Source organism: Ailuropoda melanoleuca, chromosome 3 (assembly GCF_002007445.2).
Source record: "Ailuropoda melanoleuca isolate Jingjing chromosome 3, ASM200744v2, whole genome shotgun sequence".
Lineage (NCBI taxonomy): Eukaryota > Metazoa > Chordata > Mammalia > Carnivora > Ursidae > Ailuropoda > Ailuropoda melanoleuca.
This window is the reverse complement of record NC_048220.1, coordinates 35,493,005-35,516,655: the sequence shown is the minus strand read 5'-3', so window position 1 is coordinate 35,516,655 and position 23,651 is coordinate 35,493,005. Positions and strand designations below refer to the sequence as shown.

General features: G+C 33.6%; 1 protein-coding gene across 4 annotated transcripts in view; it reads right to left on the bottom strand.

The window, feature by feature from the left end:
* Positions 1 to 23,651, bottom strand: part of MTREX (Mtr4 exosome RNA helicase) — a 94,723-nt gene that overhangs the window by 69,456 nt on the left and 1,616 nt on the right. For 2 of the 4 annotated variants that reach the window (XR_004624068.1, XM_002928073.4), the window contains exons 2-11: positions 18,476 to 18,613; positions 17,094 to 17,160; positions 13,550 to 13,612; positions 12,534 to 12,646; positions 6,708 to 6,882; positions 5,511 to 5,601; positions 3,760 to 3,884; positions 2,593 to 2,691; positions 2,006 to 2,108; positions 477 to 608 (exon numbers count right to left, since the gene is read on the bottom strand). Coding sequence is in view for 3 of the 4 variants with exons in the window: in XM_002928073.4 (XP_002928119.1) it covers positions 477 to 608; positions 2,006 to 2,108; positions 2,593 to 2,691; positions 3,760 to 3,884; positions 5,511 to 5,601; positions 6,708 to 6,882; positions 12,534 to 12,646; positions 13,550 to 13,612; positions 17,094 to 17,160; positions 18,476 to 18,613 (1,106 nt within the window). In the remaining variant the exon portion in view is untranslated. Of the gene's footprint in view, positions 1 to 476; positions 609 to 2,005; positions 2,109 to 2,592; positions 2,692 to 3,759; positions 3,885 to 5,510; positions 5,602 to 6,707; positions 6,883 to 12,533; positions 12,647 to 13,549; positions 13,613 to 17,093; positions 17,161 to 18,475; positions 18,614 to 22,787; positions 22,838 to 23,519; positions 23,571 to 23,651 lie in introns of those variants that run through there. The other 2 variants (XM_034656237.1, XM_034656238.1) reach the window with 2 other exon arrangements.

Sequence of the window (23,651 nt, the reverse complement as noted above, 5' to 3'; positions counted from 1 at the left end):
TTAATTTAATACAAGTTATCTTACTTTATTTAAAAGGTTATACCACAATTAGGTAAAGGGCAGGTCTTCCTGGTTTGGATTTTTAGAAGAATGAAGCATAGTACTTTCTATACAGAAAGTGATCTGACCAAGTAACCTAGCCTTAAGTTGTCACAAAGAGAGCCACAGTAACAAAGGAGCTTATGGCAATAAAGTACAGGAGGGTATAATCCTAGTATTTTTCAGTAGGGATCTTAGGATTTTACAAAAAGCAATGTACTTATACCTTCCAATAAAACAAAAGGAAAAGAAGAAAATGATAAAACAAGGTCTTAAAATTTTTACAAATGTAATGAGTACATTACTATGACTGTAAAATGAACTGCATATCCTAGCACTACATAATGGATTAATCACAACAAATTAATCTTCTTAGTAGAAATAGATTTATATTGATTTTCACATAACATGAAAACTATACTGAAATTATATAGTACCTGTGTTAAAATCTAATTTGGTCATTTGAAGTGCATAGGCTTCACAATCCTTCTTACTGAAACTGAAAATAATTACAGGTTGAAAATTTCTTTCCATAATCATCTTCACAATCTTGAACACATTTGATGGTCCTGCAAAAAGAATACATAAAACATACCCAAAAATTAACTCAAAAGGAATTATAGACCTAAATATAAAGTCTTTAACTATAAAACTCTTAAAAACTATAGAGGAATAAATCTCCGTGATTTATTATTAGGCAAAGCATTCTTAGGTATACCAAAAGTACAGCAACAAAAGGAAAAAAAACACCAGATAAACTGGATTTCATCAAAATTAAAAACTCTGATACCTCAATAGACAGCAATAATAAATTGGAAAGACAACCTTTACCCACAGAATGGGAAAAACTAGGTAAGCATCTATTCAGAGTATATAAAGAATTCTTACAACTTAACAACAATAAAAAAAGACAATTTCATCTTTAAATGGGGAAAAGATTTGAATAAGTATTTCTCCAAGTAAGATACATAAATGGCCAACAAGCACATCAAAAGATACATCATTAGCCATGAGAAAAATGTAAATCAAAACCACATTGAGATACCAGGTCATACCACTAGGATGACTAAATTAGAAGGGACAGATTACAGTGAGCACTGGCAAGAATGTGGAGGAAATGGAAACTTCATACCCTTCTGATGGGAATGTAAAATGGAGCTGGCACTTTGGAAAATAATCTGGCCACTATTCAAAAGGTTAAACATAGAAATACCATGACTCAGCAATTCCAATGCTAGGTATACACTCAATGAGAAAAGAAAACATACATTTACATAAAAACTGGCAGAATACAAATATTTACAACAGCATTATTCACAATTAACAAAGAGATATAACCCAAATGTTCAACAACTGATGAATGGATAAATAAAATGTGGTACTCATTTAATAGAATGTTGTTTGATCGTAAAAGGAATTATGTACTGACACAGGCCGTAACATGGATGAACCTTGAAAACACACTAAGTGAAGAAGCCAGTTGCAAAAGACCACACAAATTATGATTCCATTTATGCGAAGCATTCAGAAAAGGAAAACAGAACAGAAGACAGATTAGTGATTGTGTAAGGCTGTGGGGCAGGGGAAGAGATTAGGAGAAACGAAGAATAACTGCTAATGGGTAAAGGATTTCTTTTTAAGTTGATGCAAATGTTCTGGAATTAGATAGTAGTTACACAAGTTTGTGAATACACTAAGATACCCTGAATTAAACACTTAAAAATGGTAATTTTTGTGGCATATGAATTATATCTCAATAAAAGAAATTGTGGGGATGGTTGCGTAATTCTGTTAATATAGTAATAACTGTTAAATTGTATAATGGATAAATTGTATAGTATGTGAATTATATCTCAATGTCATATTACGAAAAAGAGACGAATCTTTTTATCTAATTTTATCACATACTATCTAGATCTTTACATAGCTTTCTGAGGGGAAAAAAGTGAACAAAGTTACACATTACCTTTTGTTCCTCCTTTCCGCCCCTTCTGATCTCCTTTTGCCAAATCACCAGCATCTCGAAGTACTTGCATTGCAGTATTAAAATTATCTTCTCTGAAGTCACCCTGGAATCAAATACTTTTCTATGTAACCTCGCCAATATTTAACCACAATCCAAACATTTTTCATACCTCAAAATTTCCTCAAAATAAAAATAATGTAATAATTATTACAAAGGTCACTGAAAGAGTTAAAAAATGTTGTGTATAATAGGTAATTAAGGTAGAGATATTAAAACTGGGAAAAGCAAAACAGAAGATATCTGAAACACGTCCTAAGTCCCTATTCTTAAGGAATTTTAAAACACTGGGAAAGAAGAAGGAAGAAAAAAAAACTGGGAAAGAAGAAAAATCTTAATTTATGCATAAGAAACACAAGTCTTAAATATATTTTTTGAAATAAAAATACACACAAACCCAACAATTTTGGACCATAAAACTACTTAAGAAAAAAAAAATGGAGTTCTACCATTCTACTTCAGTTTAAGGAAAAATAGGTATGAACAACCAAGGACGACATTATAGGTAAGAATCACAATTACTCCCTTACATTTTCATCAACCACAAGGTGCAGGCCATCTCCCCCTGCTGGAAAAATGTAGTGTTGCAACGGAGTAGGTCGATAATCTGTGTAAATTACATGACAAGGCTGTTAAAAAAAAAAAAGAATAAGAAAAACAATTAAACACATAATTTTATTTCTTCAAAATAATACTGTGTATTTAACCTACCTAAAAGACCCCGGGGAAATAAACTTTTGGATTCAACATTTCAAAAAAAAAAAAAACTTAAAAAATTTTAAAAACCGGGCAAGAGAAAAACATGGAAAAAATAGGTCTATCAAATTATACTACCATCTATTCAATTATATCAATTCCCTACTCAGGGCCAAAAACATGATGTGAGTTTCAATAATGATCTTGGATTCATACTCTAGACCTGTGATGTCAAAATTAAAGATGCCTGTTCCTACACAGCGGTAGTATTGTGACACAGAATGCTCCCTGAGGTAAAATGGGATTTTTTTTGTCCCACAGAGGGTTTTCAAAGCTTTACTAAATCAGCAGGTTGATCTAGCTCCTCCAGAAGATCCAACAGGTTTCTATCCTACAGAAGCAACACAGATGTTACAAAAATGCCAGCAGAGAGCTTATAAACAGATAACGGTTTCTAAGAATACTGGTATAAAGGGTAGGAAAATAAAACCAAGAATACGTTTAGTACAAATGAACAAATGCTTGTTATCCTATGCTGCTGCTAAAGTCGGACTACAAAAATAAAAGAGAAACACAGTCAAAAGGCTGACGGTGTTCACAAATAAGAAGAGTCAAATCACACGCTCAAGAGATGTACAGCACCCTGACGTCCTGAGGTCTTAGAGGAAATTCTCTACTATAAGGCCTCACTCAACAAGGAAACGCAGTAGTTTCCAAACCTGGCAAATCATCAGGATCAATTCAGGAGCTTTTAAAAGTTAGGTCTTACAAGCCCCTACTCCCAGAGATGTTGATATATTGGGTTTAAGACGGCACTTAAGAAATACACGCCTGTAAAAAGCTAATCAGGTGATTTTGATAAGCTTGCGCTTGATGTGAGAAATAATCTCACATTAAAATGTCTTCTTAATTCTACGTAGCATCAAGAACAAAGTATAAAAGATAGTAAAGCCAACTTACAATATTTTAAATATTGAAGACATCAAAAAGAAAGAAAATACCTGCTTATGTAAATGGCAAATCCATTCAGCAAACTGTCGGGCATTTGGAATAGTAGCCGAAAGAAACACATAGTGGACATTGTCAGGAAGCAAAATAATAGTTTCTTCCCATACAACACCACGCTCTGGGGGGGGAAATATATAGATATATATATACACACACACCTTGGAATTCAGGGTCACTTTATTAACAAATAATCAAATTATTTTCTCTCAAGCTCAATAATTAGAAATGCAGATCACTGTACACAAAGATATTTTTAGCCATAGACCCTTAATAAAAACTACTTTAGTTCTTACCATGAATTTATCCAATAGAAAGTTAGTAGACTAAACCACTAAAACTGCAATGTACTCTGAAACAATAGCCTGCCAAGAGCAGCTCCAGACTGAAAACGTCTCACACAGCATAACAAGAGTCCCATGACAATGTAAATAGTATTTCCATCTCACTTTGAGAAACAAAAACTTAATGGCTTGTAGAAAAGTTACAGCAGGGGTGCCTGGGTGGCTCAGTTGGTTAAGTGTCTGCTTCAGCTCAGGTCATGATTCCAGGGTCCTGGGATCTGAGCCCCACATCAGGCTCCCTGCTCAGTGGGAATGCTTGTCTCTCTGCCTCTCCCCTTCCCCATGCTCATGCTCGCTCTCTCTCAAATAAATAATCTTAAAAAAAAAAAAGTTACAGCAACAAATTTTAAAGACACATCACTACTCTACCATGTAGCATCTTTCATCCAAATTACCCTCATGATCTCTAGACATGAAAGATATGATGAGCAGCAAAACTATGTCAGTTTTTATTTAAATGGAAAAAAAACTAGAAAAATCAATTTGAGAGTTTCCACCTAAAATAAAAAGTCAATACAGGATTCCTTATTTTAAAACCAAAACAGCTCTGGTCTGAACTTAATTTTAGGAATTCAAAAGGGGTGAAATGTTCAAAGCATAAATGATTTCATAAATTATTATTACTTTCACTATAAATACAGGTTAACTCAGTGCTTTAGTTTAAATAAAAACTGAGTTTTGAGTGTACATGTTAAACATTTAACTTTTAAATATTAACATCAGCCCTCCCAGTTCCACTCAAAATTCCAAGTATACTTACTTTTGCTTACAGCAGTGTAATAGTTCAAGTAAAATGATATTTTTTTCTCATTTCTATTTCATAATCCCTATTTCATGTTCTTTTTTTACTATAACATGCATTTCTTAGTTTTTAAAAACTAAAATGCTAATAAAAATCAAGTAAGTTAACTTTAGGCTAAGAACTTTAAAAATTTCTTTAACACTTATTTTGGAGCATTCTCTATTAAAAGTAAACTAGCTTTAGAGCACCTGGGTGGCTCAGTTGGTTAACCATCTGCCTTGGGCCCAGCGTCAGGGTCCCTGATCAGTGGGGAGCCTGCTTTTTCCTCTCCCTCTGTCCCTCTACCCTGCTTGCTCATCCCCTCTCTCTCTTCCAAAGAAATTATAAAATCTTCAAAAAATAATAAAAAATAAAAGCAAACTAGTTTTAGTACCAATTGTTTTGTATGAATTTGCATTTTCTCATCCAGAGTTACTATTTAAGAAGCTGCAGTTAAATGAGATCCCATCAGAAATACTACATCACGTTTCCCACAATTCAGTTTACTAGAACTCTAGCTACACGAATAGTGAAAGCAAAATTTAGCAACTACTTGCTCAAAATTCCTAATGCCCTTCTTAAGGAAAATATGTGGCACACATCTCAACAACACAGAACATACCTGAATCTCTCATGTAATGAATTTCATCAAATATGACCCATGCTACTTCTCGCATAACTTCAGAACCTCTGTACAGCATGCTTCTCAAAATCTAAAAAAATATAAACAATTTAGCAAAAATTTGACACAACAGAAGTTCTTTTTTCTAACGAGGAATTTTGGAAATGCTTTAATGGAAACATTAAAATAATTTAGGTTACTTCTCTTAAATCTATTTCATAAATCAAGTAATATTCCTTCTCTCATAAAACCAAAATAAATGACTTCTCAACAGTTAGTTATCAGGTACAATTCATGGAAAGAATTATTATCACCCCTATCTGCATATATCTTATATCTTAAGTGTGAAGCCACTTCATTGTATATATAAATTCATCACAAGATCCACACTATCCAGGATATGAGAATAACTTAAAATTATCTTCTATTCAACATATGATACCTTATACTGTTTACTGATTTTTTTCTACTGCATCTCACAACATGGATACTCTCTGGCAGCCAGTACTCTGATTTTTGAGTTGAAGAAAATCTTCCACACATGGAAAACAGTTTTGGGAACGGAAACTCACGCTGGGCACCAAAATGAAAAGTGAGCAATGCTTTTGGCTGGCTCTGCAGGGCAGAAGTTAATTTATCCTCTCTATAGTACCATGTCTTTGTAAAACACAGGGTTATAATTCAAGAATTTATAAAAGTACTTGGTATAGCCAAGACAGTTAAATGTGTTCAAAACATAAGATATCCAAGTTTTAAGTAAAACTTAACTACGACTATGGGAAAAAGTTTAACTGGACATTTTAAAGAAAGTTATTTATGTATTTGTATCAATGCTAAAATGCAAACATAAAAAATCGAACGGAAGGAAAAGCCACTACATGTATGAAACTGGATGCAAAACCATCAATGTATTTACATGTCACTGACAATAAGCCTTCAAAAATATTTGGTGGGAAAAAAAGATTCTATCTACGTTATATGACAAGTAACAGAATTAATAATTTACAACTAAATTTATATAATTACTAAACCCTTTTAAGAAGAACTTCTCCCTTTCTAATAAATTTACTCGTTAAATAAAATATTACATTTTATCTATACAGAGCAACTGATAAAGCATTATACATTCTAATCGAATAGATACATTAATTAAATTAAAATTAAAAGGGAAAAATTAGCTGAGACCATATAAAGTACCTCTGTGGTCATAACAAGACAAGACGCTGTAGGATTAATAGTGACATCTCCAGTCATCAAGCCAACATCTTGAAATTCTTCATACATTTCCCGGTATTTCTGGTTACTCAGAGCCTTAATTGGACTGGTAAATATTACGCGCTGTTTTTCCCTTAAAGCCAATGCAATGGCATACCTATAAATATGAAAGCAAATAAGAATAAAGCATTCAAAACCCTTTCTTTAAAGTACGTAATTTTAAAAATTCTATTAATATATAAATTATGTTCCAACTTTCCGTAATTACTTATCTTAAATGGAACTGGCAGAACATTAATATCTTGTTCTATTTACTACTGACAAATTATTAAAGTAATAATTGTTATAATAAATATGAAGTGTAGTGGTCTAAATAAACAAGAATATTTAATTGTGGTCTATTGGAATTAATGTAACTTAATTGCTAATACCAATAGATAACTAATAGTCACGCTATTTCTTGGAAAGTAAAACACTTTTGGTTCTATAAATGGGCCTCCAAAAGTTGACAGCCTCTGCCTGTCAGTTTATACATACATAAACAGCGAACACTGGAAAATGAAGCTGTGTTCCTCTGAGTTTCAAAAATAAGTTCATCCTTATGTATGCTTTCCCCACATGTAATAATTATCAAATCACTCCTTGCCTGGGAATTATGATGGGTTCTGATTTTGGAAAAGTTCTTTCACAGCTATTAACAAAATGCAATACAGTAGTTTTATTTTTTTTAAAGAAAATTCTATTGAAGTATTTAAATAAAGACCATGAAATGATAACTAAGGTTAGCACTGTGGTAGAGTCTCCTTGTTTAAAATATAATTCTGGCCCACAACAGGCTTATAACCTATTTGGTGAAATAAAAATAATATTCATCACAGCCATATAACCATATTCTCCAAAGAGTGAAATAAACAAATAATTAAAAGCATCCAAATATCATCAAATACAAAGTTTAGGAGATAGATTGAAAAAGATATAGAGAGGCTACAATATATTATCTAAACTATTCACTTTTGAATAAAAAATTAAAAGATAAAAAAGAAACAGGAAAGTATGATCCATACTTAGGGAAAAAAGCAGTCATGAGAAAATAATTCTTAGTGGGTCCAGATGTTGGACTTAGTAGACAAAGACTTAAATGCAGCAATTAGAAACATGTCCAAGAAATGGAAGGAAGCCATATTCTAGGAATTCAAGAGAGAGTCATTATTCAACAAACAGGCCATTGCAACAGAGAAGCTGAAACTATAATATAAATAAATAAAAACACTACAGATGAAAAGTATAACTGAAATCAAGAATTCACTAGATGGGCTCAAGAGCAGATATGAGATGACAGAACAGTATCAGTAAATATGAAGATAGATCAACAAAAATGATCAAATCTAAAGAAAGAAAGAAATAGAAGACAAAAAAAGAGAACCTCAAGTGTCCCAGTGAAAGTTCCAAAGTAAGAAAAAAGAAAAAAGTATTTGAAAAAATTACAATGAAAACTTCCTAAATTTCTTTTAAAAAATATTAATCTACAGATCCCATAAGCACAATGAACCAAAGCAGGAAAAAGTAAAAAAAGAATCACACCTAGAAACACTGTCAAACTCTGAATAACAAAGACAAATAGAAAGTCTTCAAAGCAGCAGGAAAACATTAAACTCTGGGAAACATTAAAAGACCCAAATCAAACTTTTAGAGATGAAAAATGCAATGTCTGATTTGAAATACAATGCATAAAAATAAAATCAGATTAGACACTGCAGAAGAAAGATGAATAAACTGGATGACCTATCAAGAAAAGCTGTCCAAAGCAAAAAAGAATCAACTCCAAAAAACAATAAGAAACAGAGTATATGTGGACTGTGAGACAACCTAAAGTGGTATGATAGAAGTTTAAGTGAAGTCCCCCAAGGAACTAGGAGGAAGGGGAATGTTTGAAATAAAAATAGCTGAAATTATCCCAAATGTGATGAAAACTATAATAAACATACAAATCTGAGAAGCCCAACAAACTCAAGCATAAGAAGCCAGAGAAGAACTATGTAAAGTCACATCACAATCAAACTGCTTCAAAACAGTGATGAAATTAAAAACAGCCAAACATCCCATCAAAGCAACATGCAAAGAAGCAGGAAAATATTGACCTATAATGAAGGGAAAAATCAATCAAAACAGATGAAGAAGTAACACAGAAGAAAAAAGCAGCAACAAGGACATTTCAACAGTTTGTAACAATATTCTGTATGTTCAAGAAGCCAGAAGAGGGATGCCTGGGTGGATCAGGCGGTTAAGCGTCTGCCTTTGGCTCAGGTCATGATCCCAGGATCCTGGGATCAAGCCCCACGATCCTGGGATCAAGCCCCACGTCGGGCTCCTTGGTCAACAGAAGCCTGCTTCTCCTTCTCCCTCCCCCACACTCGTGCATGCTCTCTCTCAAATAAATAAAATCTTAAAAAAAAAAAAGAAGCTAGAAAAAAGTTAAGTAGTAAAAAGAGACATGAGAAATAAACACACACACAAGTAACTTCTAGCAAGGAAAACTATAGTATAAGATGAAAATGCAATAAATGGGATTAATGACATATTAGACAATGCAGAAGACTAATGAAATGGAAGATATAGCATTAGAAAAGGCCCAAAATGAAACACACAAAAATGGAACATAAGATCAGCAAATCATGAGACAACTTTTTTTTTTTTTTAAAGATTTTTATTTATTTATTTAACAGAGATAGAGACAGCTAGCGAGAGAGGGAACACAAGCAGGGGGAGTGGGAGAGGAAGAAGCAGGCTCACAGCAGAAGAGCCTGATATGGGTCGATCCCATAACGCCGGGATCACGCCCTGAGCCGAAGGCAGGCGCTTAACCGCTGTGCCACCCAGGTGCCCCCTGTGCCACCCAGGTGCCCCATGAGACAACTTTTAAGAGGCCTAATATAATTCTAATTAGAGTCCTCAAAGAAGAGGAGCTACAGGGAGCAACGAAAAACAAACCCAAAGCACAAGAAACACGAAAAAAATGACACCAAGCCTCATCATAAACAAACTGCTTAACACCACTGATAAAGACAAAATCTTAAAGTAGCCAAGAAAGATACATTATCTAGAGAGGAATAAGGTAAGGATAATGAGATTTCCTGTCATAAAGTATACAAGTCAAAAGGTACTTTTAAAAGAATTCGAATTCTATATTAAATGCAAATATTTTTCAAAAATGAAGACAAAGTAAAAGGTATTTTAGACATGCAAAAGTTGAAAGAATTTTTCATCAGGAGACTTTTACTACCATAAACTGTAAAGGAATTTCTTCAGGAAGAAGAAAAATGATGCCATACAGCAATCTGGATCAAATAACACATCAAAACGTATCAAATTATTTTGAAAACATATCAAAAGCATTTCCCAAATATACCAAATCAAACAACAAAATCTGTGGTGCAATATTACACAAAATTTAATATTACTACAGCAATACGAAACAAAACTTTATACCACTAAATGCCTGTATTAGTAAAAGAAAGGTCTCAAATCAATGACTTTACCTTTCCTCCCTAAAATACTAGAAAAAGGAGAGCAGATGAATGCCCCAAATCTGAATCTAAATCATAAAACAGAAAATAAGAAAACAGAGAAAAATCAACGAAACCAAAAATTTGTTCTTTGAGAAGACCAGTATGACTGATAAGACCTCTAGCAAACTACTCAGTAAAAAAAATAGAGAACATTACACTGATGCCAAAACCAGAAAAAGACATTATAATAAAATGAGAGACCAGTATCTTTCATTAACATGGATGCAGAAATTCTTAACACATTTTTAGAAAATCTAATCCAATAATGTATCTACCAACAGGAACTTCTTTGGAGTTCCCAGATCCCACTGAAACGTGGGGGGACTTCCCCACTCACAACACCAAGCAATTCTTACTAGCAAAGTATCTTGAGAATCCACTTAAATTCCAATTCTCCCCCGAGATAGCATCAGATTACACAGTTTAAGGGCTCAAAGATTAAACTCAAAGACTGCTCTCCAACCCCCACTTCAGAAGCCAATAGCAAGCCCTAAGCCAGTTACCTGTGCTTTTGACCAACTGGCTTCAGGTTGAAGGTTCCAACAGCTTCCTCCTTGGTATAGATCAAATTGCTAGAGCAGCTCACAGAACTCAGGAAACACTTACTTACATTTATCAGTATATTAAAGGATATAAATCAATAATCAGATGAAGAAATATATGGGGAAAGGACGAAGAGCTCCTATGCCCTTCCTATCCAGGTGCACAGTCTTCTGGAACATCTGTTCCAGGAACATCTGCACATGTTCACCAACCTGGAAGCTTCTTTTTGGGTTTTTATGGAAACTTCACTACAAAGTCATGTCTAAGTCATTGGCCATTGGCTGACTCAACCCCCAGGCCTCTTCCATCTAACCTTCCTGGAGGTCAGGCAAGACAGTGGGTGGAACTAAAAGTTCCAACCCTCTAGTCACACAGGTGGTTCTCATGGCTACCAGCCCCCCATCCAAAAATGACATCATTAACCTAACAAAAGACACCTTTATTGCTCTTGTCACATGAAATTCCAAGGGTTTTAGGAACAGTGACTCAGGAACCAGGAACGAAGACCAAATAAATACATGAAATACATATTTGCTCATTCCTATGACCAAATAAATATTTCTTATAAATCACAATATTGCCGTTTATTAGTAGGGTTATATATATCACAACCTTGCAGGGTTTATCTCAGGATGGTTTATTATTTGAAAATTAATGTCTTCATCATAGTAATGGGAAAAAATGCATTTGACAAAGTAGCTAAATATTCTGTATGCATGCGCGCATGCACGCACACGCAAACTTGGAATAGAGGGGAACATCCTCAATTTGATAAAAAGCACCTGTGAGGGGCGCCTGGGTGGCTCAGTCGTCAAGTGTCTGCCTTTGGCCCAGGTCATGATCCCAGGGTCCTGGGATTGAGCCCCGCATCGGGCTCCCTGCTCAGCAGAAAGCCTGCTTCTCCCTCTCCCACTCCCTCTGCTTGTGTTCCCTCTCTCACTGTGTCTCTCTCTGTCAAATAAATACAATCTTAAAAAAAAATTTTAAAAAAGGCACCTATGAAACAACTACAGGTAACAGCATGCTGATGGAAGACTTAATATCAGTAACAAGGCAAAGATGTCCTCTTTTCATCACTTCTGTTCAACATTGTACTGGAAGTCCTAACCAGTTCAGCAAGGAAAGACACTGAAAGTATTTAAAATAAAAAGAGAGAAGGAAAAGCATCTTTACTTACAGAACTCAAACAGAAGAACTAAAGGTGAAATAAGAAACGAAGGTATTTTAAAATTTCATTTAAAAAGCACACAGAGAACAAGGAAAGAATAGAAGAGAGAAGCACGACATCCAGAAAACAATTAACAAAATGGCAATAGGCACATATCTATTAGTAATTACTTTAAATGCAGACTAAATTCTCCAATAAAGAGAGTGGCTGAATGGATTAAAAAACACACTCAGCTATATGCTACCTAAAGAGACTCACTTCAGATGGTAAGGACACACACAGACAGAAAGTGAAGGAATGGAAAAGAATATTCCATGCAAATGGAAACCAAAAGAAAGCAGCGGAAACTATACTTCCATGAAACAAAACAGACTTTAAAACAAAGACTACAATAAAAGATAACAGTATTACATAATAATAAAGGGGTCAATCCAACAAGAGGATGTAAGATTATAAAACACAGGAACACCTACATATATAAAGAAAATATTAACAGACCTAAAATCTCCTTTAAATAGAAAAGCTACTCACTCAGCGCATACAGTTTTTCCTGCTGATGTATGTGCAGATACTAAAACGGACTGATTATTATCAACACATTGAATGGCTTCTCTTTGAAAAGCATCAAGAATGAATGGGTATTCCTATAAAAAGAAAATCATAATATCTGCATGAAAATTATCTAATATCAGAGCACACTTAAAATCAAGAGATGCTACCCCCCAAAAGCATTCTGGGAGCATTTCTTTATGATTCTATTTAGGAAATATGCCACCCAATAGAGAAAATTAGGAAGAGTAAAAAAACACCTTTAATTAAACAGCAAAGAAGTTAATTCTACTCTCTATTTTTTCAATTACTTTGCTAATATACAAATTATATTAATTACAATATAGTAACATTACCATTTATCAACAACCTGTTTTGTGGTAGGCACTGTGCAACACATTTTCCATGTATTACTATTATTAATGTTCACAACCCCTAAAATAGGTATTCTTTCCTTTCACAGATGGGAATTCTGAAGCTCTGAAAAGCAAAGTTCCTCACTTAAGTTCACTCAGCCAAGGCAGAATAATACATCTACTAGACTTTTAAGAGTTTGTGCTTACTCCATCATTCCGCCTTCTGCATTTAAAGAAAATATCACTTGGAAAATTTGTATTAATCGTTTAAGTTCTATCAGAACTTCAAAATCCATTTAATACAGCATTAGAGTTTAAGTTTCATTAGAAGCTTGTTAAACTCCCCAAACTATATGTATAACTTAATGTACACATATTTTTTCCTAGAGAAAGGTTGATAATTTTCATTTGATTCTTTAAAAAGGTGGAGAATCATTACTTTCTTCTTTAAAAATCTCATCGCATGATGCTTGTTTTTTTAATCATGGTTGTTTACTGATTTGGTTCTCACTATATTTGACTTCAGGTGGCTTCCCCTTGGTTTATATATACTGGAAAGTATAAAAATCTCCTTTGAAAGAGTTTAAGATTTTTAGAAAACAGACACAAAACTGTACAAACTGTATTGTCTAATGTACAGACCTTTGCAGCTTTTCCAACTCGAGGTTTAAGTGGTAAATAATCTTCATCTGCAGGAAGTGCAACCTGATGTTTAAAAAAAAAAATCACCAACTTACTATTTGGAGAACTGATACACTTAACACTCCATAATTAATGACAGTTTGAAAAATACAAGCGATAGTATTTGATACAGTCTTAGACACTGTAAAATTAAATAACTGCCTTTAAGAACAAGTGCTGGGCACCTGGGTGGCTCAGTCAGGTAAGTATCTGCCTTCAGCTCAGGTCATGAACCCAGGGTCCTGGGATTGAGTCCCTCATCAGGCTCCCTGTTCAGTGGGGAGTCTACTACTTCTCTCTCTCCCTCTGCCCCTCCACCCCCACCTCATGCACGCACGCGTTCTCTCTATATCTCATAAATAAGAACAAGACAAGTGCTAAAGCTAGAATAATCAAAAATATCTCTACTTGTGTTTATCTAATGGTAATGTAATTAAAACCCTTTAAGTTCATCTCCCTGAAGAAATTGTGTTATTAAGGTTTAGGACCTATCTTAGCTATCTTTGTATTTTCCACAGCCTGATGGAAGCTGTGGAATACTAATGAAAGCTCAAAAAAGCTGAATGGACATGAAGGGATGTAACTATATGAAATAAAACTATGTAGAATAAAATGATACTCCCTATTTCCTAAAACAGAAAATTAATTTTCTCCCAGTGAAAATTAAGATCTGGATAGCAGTTCACAATTTATCTAAATTCCCGAGAACTAGACCATTTAGTGTATAAAACCCCAAGGGCAAAGTAAAGTACACACAAAATTAGAAATAATTTATAAGAACAAAATGTCAATAAGCAAGTATTACATGAGATTACCCATCTTAGAAACACTGAGAGACTGTGGACAAATTTCCAAGTCGATTACAGCTGACCCTTGAACAAGACAGGATTTGGGGCAACTACTTCCCCCCGCCCTGCTCCACATAGCCGAAAATCCATGTGTAACTTTTGATTCTCCCAAAACTTACCTATTAGTAGCCTACGGTTAACCAGAAGCCTTACTGATGACATAGTTAACGCATAGTTTATATATATACTATATACTACACTCTTACGATAAAGTAAGCTAGAGAAAAGAATATAATTAAGAAAATCCTAAGGAAGAGAAAAATACAGTTTTAATACTATGTTTATCAAAAAATATCTACTTTTAAGTGGACCTGTGCAGTTCAAAATCACGTTGCTCAAGGGTCAACTATATAATCATAATAATGTGGGCAGTATTTCAAAAAGAACTAAGTAGACCCTCATTATAATTAAGAAAAGTGAAACTTAGTAAATTATGAAACCTAATGAATAATTCCCAGTATAATGAATGTGTTAGAAGAAATGTGACGTTCTAAATGGAATCATGAGGGGAGACAACAGTTAGAATTTGGTATTTTATCCTGCACACGTTAAGAAAGAGTAACTTATCAAGTGTTTTCACTAATGAATGAATACTTTCAGGGGATAGAATAGTTTTCATTAACTATGTTGTTTTTTTTGGGTAGTCATTGACTTAATATTGTATATTCAACTTTACTAGGATTCTAAGAAACCTCTAAGTAGTTTCTGATACCCAAGTAGTTTGATAGTTGGACAACCACTTATTCTAAATTTCAGGAAATGGCATGCTTTGTATACCTCCATCTCTTACAAATATGATCAAAGTGAGTCTATCCAAGAAAGTACAACCGTTGGTATACTGACAAATTCAAATTTCTGGATCTGGAAATCTGAAGCCTAGACCCCAGATCATGGTATGATTCCCGTCAAACATGATCAACCTACAGTGCTATATGTAATGAGCTGAGTGACCCTCTCACATCTCTCCTGGTACTTTCTATGACATGAACAAAGAACATCAGTGGGAAGCAATTAAGATTTTAACTTCTGTAAGATTTAACAGAAGAAAGAACAACAGATTGTGTTTTCACGTGTACAAGAATCAAAGAGTTTTTGTTTTTATTTTCTGAAAACAGTCTGGGTAACACTAACATACGACAGGAGAGACACTAAGGAGTCAGAAAAATAGAAAACCAGCAAAACGATCAAGAGTCAAATAAACCTACCGAAAAGTCACTGGTGACTTTTGTCACAGCAGTTTGAAAGAAATGGAGAAGAAATCTAATTGCAGTATATTTTAAAATGAATGGCAAGTTAGAAAGTCTAGCAGGGATTTTCCTAGCAGAGCACTCAAAAGCAACTCTGACTAGGGACCACATCTCTTTTATGTCTTCATACTCAGTGAATAATACAATGTCCTTGGGACTCAAAAGATACATACTCAATTAATGACTACCAAAAAAACCCAAAAAACATAGTGGCTATAAAGCAACCTAGAATAAAAGAAGCTTCTGAATATTCATATGCTGATAGGAAAGAGCAAATAAAGAGATTCAATCTAGAAACAATCAAGGGTAAATGGAACGATCTAAGTCTTTGTGAAAGCAAGATAAATTACAACCAAGAACAGTGGCAAAACAAGCCTCCTTAGTATTGCTTTTTCCTTTGAGTGGATGTGACAGGTGCAGATAGGCATGGTGAAGGAGGTTATAAACAGAGGACACTCCAACTTGATACCCTCAAGCCTCTAACGGAAGTAAAAGGTAAAAGTTAGCTGCAAAAAGTGAGAAGTGACAGAAGGAGGGGTTGCAGAGAATTGTGAAAGAAAGAACTTTTGACTTCTTAAGAGCAAATTTTGTATCCCCGCCATCTTTTTAAGACCAGAGCATTGAGAAGGGTCTAATATAAGTACTGAATGAATGACTAAGTGGGTATTACAACTGCCAAGCTGAGTGCTATTCTAAAGGAGCATAAAGGAACTTATGAGAACAAGTGCAGAACAGGTATTTTAAAAACAAGGTTCTAAATGTCTATCAAAAGCCATTTTTCTCAATTTGGAATTACTCTGCTTACTCAATAAAGACTTTTAATAAGACTTACCAGTTACCTGCAATAATAACTTGTAAGGTATATTGTAAAGACAGAAGGCTTAGTATAAAGAAACAGTGTTACAGTTCCCTTATGACCTTAACGTTTTATAAAGTCTTACTTCTAAAGGGTTACTAAAGCTATCAGAGACTACCACCTTGTGGTGAATAGTGAAATTGCAACATATCAGTAACCAGAGCAAGACATGAAAAAGCACATGATCTGTCAGTTGACTTGAGTATAGGAACGAACGTGTACTCAACACCTACTCTGTGCTAGGTCCCTTATGCTAATTTTCTTCTATAATCTTCACAACTACCCCATGAGGTAAATCCCATTATTCCAAATTTAAAAATTAAATGTCAAAAAAGGTTAAGAAATTCATCTAAGACTTAGATAAAATGCTGTGTCAGGTTCTGAGTTCAGTTTAGAAGACAAAGCCCCAGCTCCTTCCACTGGACTATATACCCCACAGGAACTACTAGTTTCCAAAGCCCCTAAGACTAAACTGCTTGGTAATGATCATACTAGACAGTCCAGAATAAGCTCCCATTAATAACACCAACTTCCGATATACTCTTTGTGCTTACCTCATGTGTACACCCTTCAATAGTTTCAACGGACTGTACCTTGACTCTGGGCATCAGGTCTGCCAAACTTAAGAAAAAAATTATTAAAGTTACATTAAAATAAATTATTTTTCTATGATTAGATAATAAACCTTCAGTCTGCACTATTAAGGAAAATGACACTGCCAAATTATAGTACTAAATTGGAAAAAATTTGCTATTAAGAATATTAAAAAAAATTTTCCAATTACTCAAATCTATGCTGAGAATTCAAAATGACCAGTTAACATCTATATTAACAAATAGAGTACAGATGCCAAGTGGATTATTCAAAGAATTTTATCAGCGTAGTTTCAAAAACTATTTAAAAAAAGAAGAAAAAAGCACCCCTCCCAAGCAATGTCACTACTTCAAAACATGAAGCTGGTTATAAAAACTATTACATGATAGAGAGTACAAAATAAACTAGCTTAATACAGACATTGCTATAATTCATAGAAGTGTTCCCTATTCTCTTCAAAATCCTAAATTCTTATCTAGCTTCTGTTTACACTCTCAAAGGACAGGACTGTGGATAAACTGAAGAAAAATCATATTTCGGACAAAACCTAAGGGTTACTACAATAAGCAACAATTTTAAATTGCCAATTATTATATTGTAACCTATTCCACTAGCTTTGGAAAACGGTGCATCTGAAATATTTCAGTGACACATCTACCACCATTTACAGTAGCTATTTCTCCTAGCTAAAACAGCTAACTGGTTTAAAAAATTCACAGAAAGAGTATATTTTTCATGGTAGAGCCAAGCGAAAATACGGCATACAAGAAGAGAGAAGCAAAGCTGTGAAGCTTCATCACCTCAGTAACAAACAGGTCAACCCAAGTAACTGGTATCAACTTCTATGATGAGATGAGAAATATCAGCTATTTCAGTCATAGATATCCATGGACCTCCCTCACTAATAGCAGTCTTGAGATTCATAGCCACTCTACTGCAACATGTAACAGTAAAAATCTAATTCCTCTTAGTATTCCTTCTCACTTACACTTTCCATTACGTCAGTTTTATTCTTTTCATTTATTCAACTCTCAGTGATCCTCTGCTTGGGACACTAATAAAAGAAGGAAATGTGGGGGTATTTTCTTAAAAAAAAAATCAGGCTTCAGGATTCTTACTCAAAGTGGATTCTAAAATATTAAAAGAGAAATCTTTTCTATATTGCCTTCCATTTTCCAAAGTTAAACAGATGTTCTATATTTTTGTATGAATATAACTAAAAAATATTTTTCTTCATTTAATTCAACACTTTTATAAAGTAGCAACATATAATTAATTTTCCAGACTTTATGCAACCATCCAACTTAAGAGTTACTAACACTTATAACAATGGAAATACTACCTTAAATCTTCAGTTACTGATTCTTCCACCCTAGGCTTCTTTCCAAAAATGGGTTCATCTGTGCCCTCAAAATCTGCATCTCTTTTGGCTTTTCCAATATTAGTTGACTCTGACTGCAATTTACCATCAAAACGTTTCCTAAAAAGTAAATGATTTAGAATTAATTCTGCAGTATCAATTCTTACTTTAAGGGTGATTCTATAAATTATTACTCCATTATATAATAGATGCCATTTACAGTTTACAGATCATGGAAGTAAATACAACAAATCAAAACTAGCTAAAGCCCAGAATACCCTAATAAAATTGAACAGTACTCTTGACATTTCGTATTTTCTTGTAAGTTTTGCTTTAAAAATATTCCACAGATCACATTAACATAATTATTAACATCAAACTTTTAAAAATTATAAATTAAAACAACGTTAAACATTTATCTACATGAGCACCTTCAATAAAAATTTAATGCTTTTGCTTGTCCCATATTACTATTTAAAATTTTTTTTTTGTGGCTGGATTCATTGGTCAAAAGTAGTGACAATAAACAGTACTTGGAGGACTAGATATCCAGAGAGGAATTCAATCTGACCTACATGCTTGTTACATTAAACAATTACATGTGGATTTTAGATCTAATTATGAAAGGAGAAACAACAAAGCCTTAGAAGATAAAAGTATTTTCATGTTTTACTAAATAGGACATAAAATTATTAACCAAAAATGAAGTCTGATAAATTGGAATGCATTAAAACTAAGAATTTCCGTTAATCAAAAGTTATCATTAAGAGAGTAAAGGGGCAAGACAAAGAGTAGAAGACATTTGAACTACATACAACTGACAAATGCCACATATCTAAATAAAATATAGGGGGTGGAGAATACAAATTTAAAAAAATAAGTAAATTGGGGGAAAAAAAAAAAAAAAGACCTGAACAGGCATTTTACCAAAGAGGAATATCCAAATGGCCAGTAGGCATATGAAAATAAGCTCAAAATAATTACTGACAGGGAAAATAAAAATCAGACTACACTGAATCAATGACTCTCAAATTTCTGAACTCTGAATTCTTTCCAAGTCTTAAAAATGATGGAGGATTTCAAAGAATTTTGTTTATGTAGTTATACCGACTGCTATTTACCACAACAGATATTAAAATTGAGAATTTTAAAAATATTATCTCCTCTTAAAATAGCAATAACAAAACCATAATGTTAACATAAATAACACCTGATAAAAAGTAAGTATTTTCAAAATGAGAAGAGCGGCACTGTTTTACAGTTTTGCAAATCTCTTTAATGTCTGGCTTAAGAGAATGTATCTGGAGTCTGTATCTGTTTCTGCATTCAACCTGCGATAGCTACCATCATGAATTTCATGAACAATGCTGAGCCAAAGTCAGACACAAAGGTATATATTCTGAATGATTCCATTTACATTATATTCACAAACAGAAAAAAACTAATACGTTATCAGGATAGTCACTTTTTCTGGGGGAAAGACGGATGTCTGAAATATTCTATTTTTTGTCCCAAATGAGGGTTACATTGGTATGTTCATTTTATGAAAATTCAGCTTATGGACTTATACATTTCTCTTTTTATGTTTTACTTCAAGAGAAAGGTGTTTTGTTTTTTTAAAGAGTAACAAATAGTAATGATGTATGCTTGAACAATCTTTCCATAACAAAGTTCCTTCTTTGATGCTTAGCAAAACCTGAAATTTGTAAATCCTATTGCTCCCATAGTCAGAAAGGGATTCACCCTTGTCACATATTTGTGGCTGACTACTTAAGTGAATCTCTTTTGAACAAGCCATCAATATCCTTGAACCTCAACAAAGTAAGGCATTTGGATGATACCTAAGATCCCTCTAGTTCTAACATTCTACTATTCTATCCTTGATAATCTATCCTTGAATTATTATCAATAATGTCAAAGTATCAAATGTCAAAACCAGACAATTAAAACTTAGCAGCAGCTGGTGACAACCATAAAACCAAAAAATTTAGTTTGTATAACTTTGAGCAACTTAAAACCTAAATTTATAGAACACTTTCCTTCAGTAGAGCTATATGATTCATAACTGTATGTGAGACTTTCAGATCCTCAATTATTTATTTCTCTTATAGCTTGGGTATGTATGTCACATGTGGAACTTGCACGCTTGAAACACCTGAGTTAAACAGAAGGATGGAAATAAAGTGTCAGAGATAAACTTACTCTTAAAGAGTAAGCTTGTTATTTTTTTTCAAGATTTTATTTTTTAAAACTATCTCTACACCCAGTGGGGAGCTTGAACTTACAACCCTGTGATTAAGAGTTGCACACTCTAGAGAGTGAGCCAGTCAAGCGCCCGGAAGAGTAAGTTTTTGATTTACTGAAACTGCATGAAAATGTTATTTCTAGACATGACATCATGGAATCCTATACAGAATCTTTTCTTATATAGGATATTAAAGTAATTCGCAAAATATGAGTAAATCCGTAGATTAGATAACAGCACTGTATCAGTGTTAATTTTCTAATTCTGATAATCATTCTTAGGATTGAGATATGGACCTCAATGTGGCAGAGAGGAGAGAGGCACCATTCTGACTGCCACACTGTTGAAAACACAAAATGGTACATCTCCTGTGAAGAATATGGCAACACCTAGCAAAATTACATACAGATACCCTTTAACTTCATAATTCCATTTCTAGGAATCTATCCCAAAGAAAAAATGGCAAAATAATTTTAAAAATCAAAAAAAGGACAAACATGTACAAGACTATTTTTAATAGTAAAAAACTGAAAATAACCCAATGTCTATTAAAAGAATACTGAAGGAATAAACTACATTACATCCACATAAGGAATTACAACCATGCAGCTATAAAAAACAAAAAAGAGTTCTACATACTAACATGGAGTTATGTCTATTTCATCATGTTAAATGAAAAATGATGAAGAACAGTTTTTAAATGGCATATTTTGTATAACAATGAGTGGAGAAAACAGACACAGACATGCATGTGCACATGTGTATTTTTTAGAAAGAAATAAAGAAAAGAAACCAAAAACTCAAGGGGAGGGAAGAAACAGTGTAGAAGACACAAAGATAAAAGAATGTACTGTTTTATACTTTCGATTTTGGAACTGTAAAATAATGTTTTACATAATTTCTTAAAAAATAAATTCTTACCAATCCTTAGAAGTAGAAAATAAATTGAAACGAATGAACAGGATAGATATCAAATTGGTAGCATAAATATTTAGAAAACTACTAAAGAGTATTTTCATTGTCAGTGTGATATATTTTTTCTAAGGACAAATTCTATTCTGAATGGTAATACTATTATGTATTGTTATTTTTTTTAACTATTATAAGAATATATAAAGTTTAATTATGTAATTATCATTAGGTATGAAGATTCTGAGAAAAAAAGGGATACAATTATCAAAGCCTTTAAATAAAAACCCTGTAAAATTAATTGTGCTGTAAATGTCAGTATGAACTTTATCTTTTCTAAAAACAGCGATTTCCCAGTTCCTTCCACTCTAAAGGCCTAAAAGCAATGAAATCCTAAAGCAATGAGCACTCTAAGCACCAAATAACATTTCCCACTATGAGGAACTAAAGATCCTTTGGAGAGAGCAGATTCCAGGTTTGGACTGAATATGTCTATGAGTCTAGAAAATCTTTTGCCAAAAAGCACAGAAGCTATCAAAGCCTGACTAAGCTGGTCAAAAGAACACAAGAGCCAATTTAAAGAGTTCTCATTGGTAGGAGTATCAAAAATAGTTAACGCAAATGACTCAAGTGTCTGTCAAAAGATGAAGGTATCAACATGTGGTGTATCATAAAACTGAACACTACTAAGCAACAAAGAGGAACTGGAGATACACACGTCAACTAAGTGAAGCTGCAAAGCAATGAGTATGAGAAACCACGCAAAAAAGGAATACACACTGTAGTATTCCATTTAAACTGAATTCTAGAAAATGCAAGCTGTTCTTAGTGTCAGAAAGACAAGGAAGCAGGGCTGGAGAGAAGGATGCGTTACAAACAGGCATGCAGAATTTTTGGTAGTCTTGGAAATGTCATCTTGACTGTGGTAGTGATTTAGGATACTTTAAATATACCCCCAATAAAACTTTTTTAAAAAGAAAAAAAGAGTGCAAAGGAGTGCAACATACCAAATCATAAAAATCCATTCATTCATCAAGAAACTAAACACATAATCACACACCCATGTTGGTCACCATTAGAAGCTCCTTAGGGCACAACTCATTTCTCTTCAAACTGAACAAGAATCAAGCATTTTCCTACCTTTCTTCTATGAACTGTATTTCAGGGTAAACAGCTGAAAGGAGAATGTTCTTTTTTTATAGATGGATTTGATGAATAAATGCAAAAAGGACAAAAATAGAAAAAAAAATCACCATTTTGCCAACCACCATGGAAATAATGGAGCGAGGCAACAATCATGCTAAAGCCATTATGAGAGAAGTTGCTGAAGAGGGATAAGGTCGATCTACTTTAACCACTCATCAATCTTAAAAACTACATATGTCTCATGATGTAATGCAATTGAAGTACACAGCTGCACTATGAATTATATCTAAACTGAACCTGAATCTAATTAACTATCAGCACAGTCCAATAAATACATATACAATGCAAACTTCACACGTAATTCTAAATTTCTAACCATATTAAAAGCATTAAAAATAAATGTTTTAATATATTTCATTTAATCCAATATATAAAAAATACTATCAATACAGTACATATCAAGATACAAATTAATGGGGTAGTTTGCATCTTTTTACATTAATTTTTCAAGATCTGCTGTGTATTGTACATTCAGAGCACATCTCAATTCTGACTAACTACAGTTTAAGTGTGTCACACCTACAGGCACATAGTGGGTATTATACTGGACAGTTAAGCTTTAGATGTAAGGACAATTTACAGTAAATACTTGAGGATATAAGAGCTAGTTACATAACAGCGTAAGAAAGAAAATTCAGGTTTTAGAGACTATAGAGGACAAAGGACCTGGTTTTTCTTCTCAGCTATCCGTCCAAAAGACATATGGCCTATTCCATTGTTAAGGCCTGTCACTTTTTTTTCTTCACATTTTGTGCCTTTCCTATTTCTTCCTTCTGCCACCTTCTGACTTGAGATTCT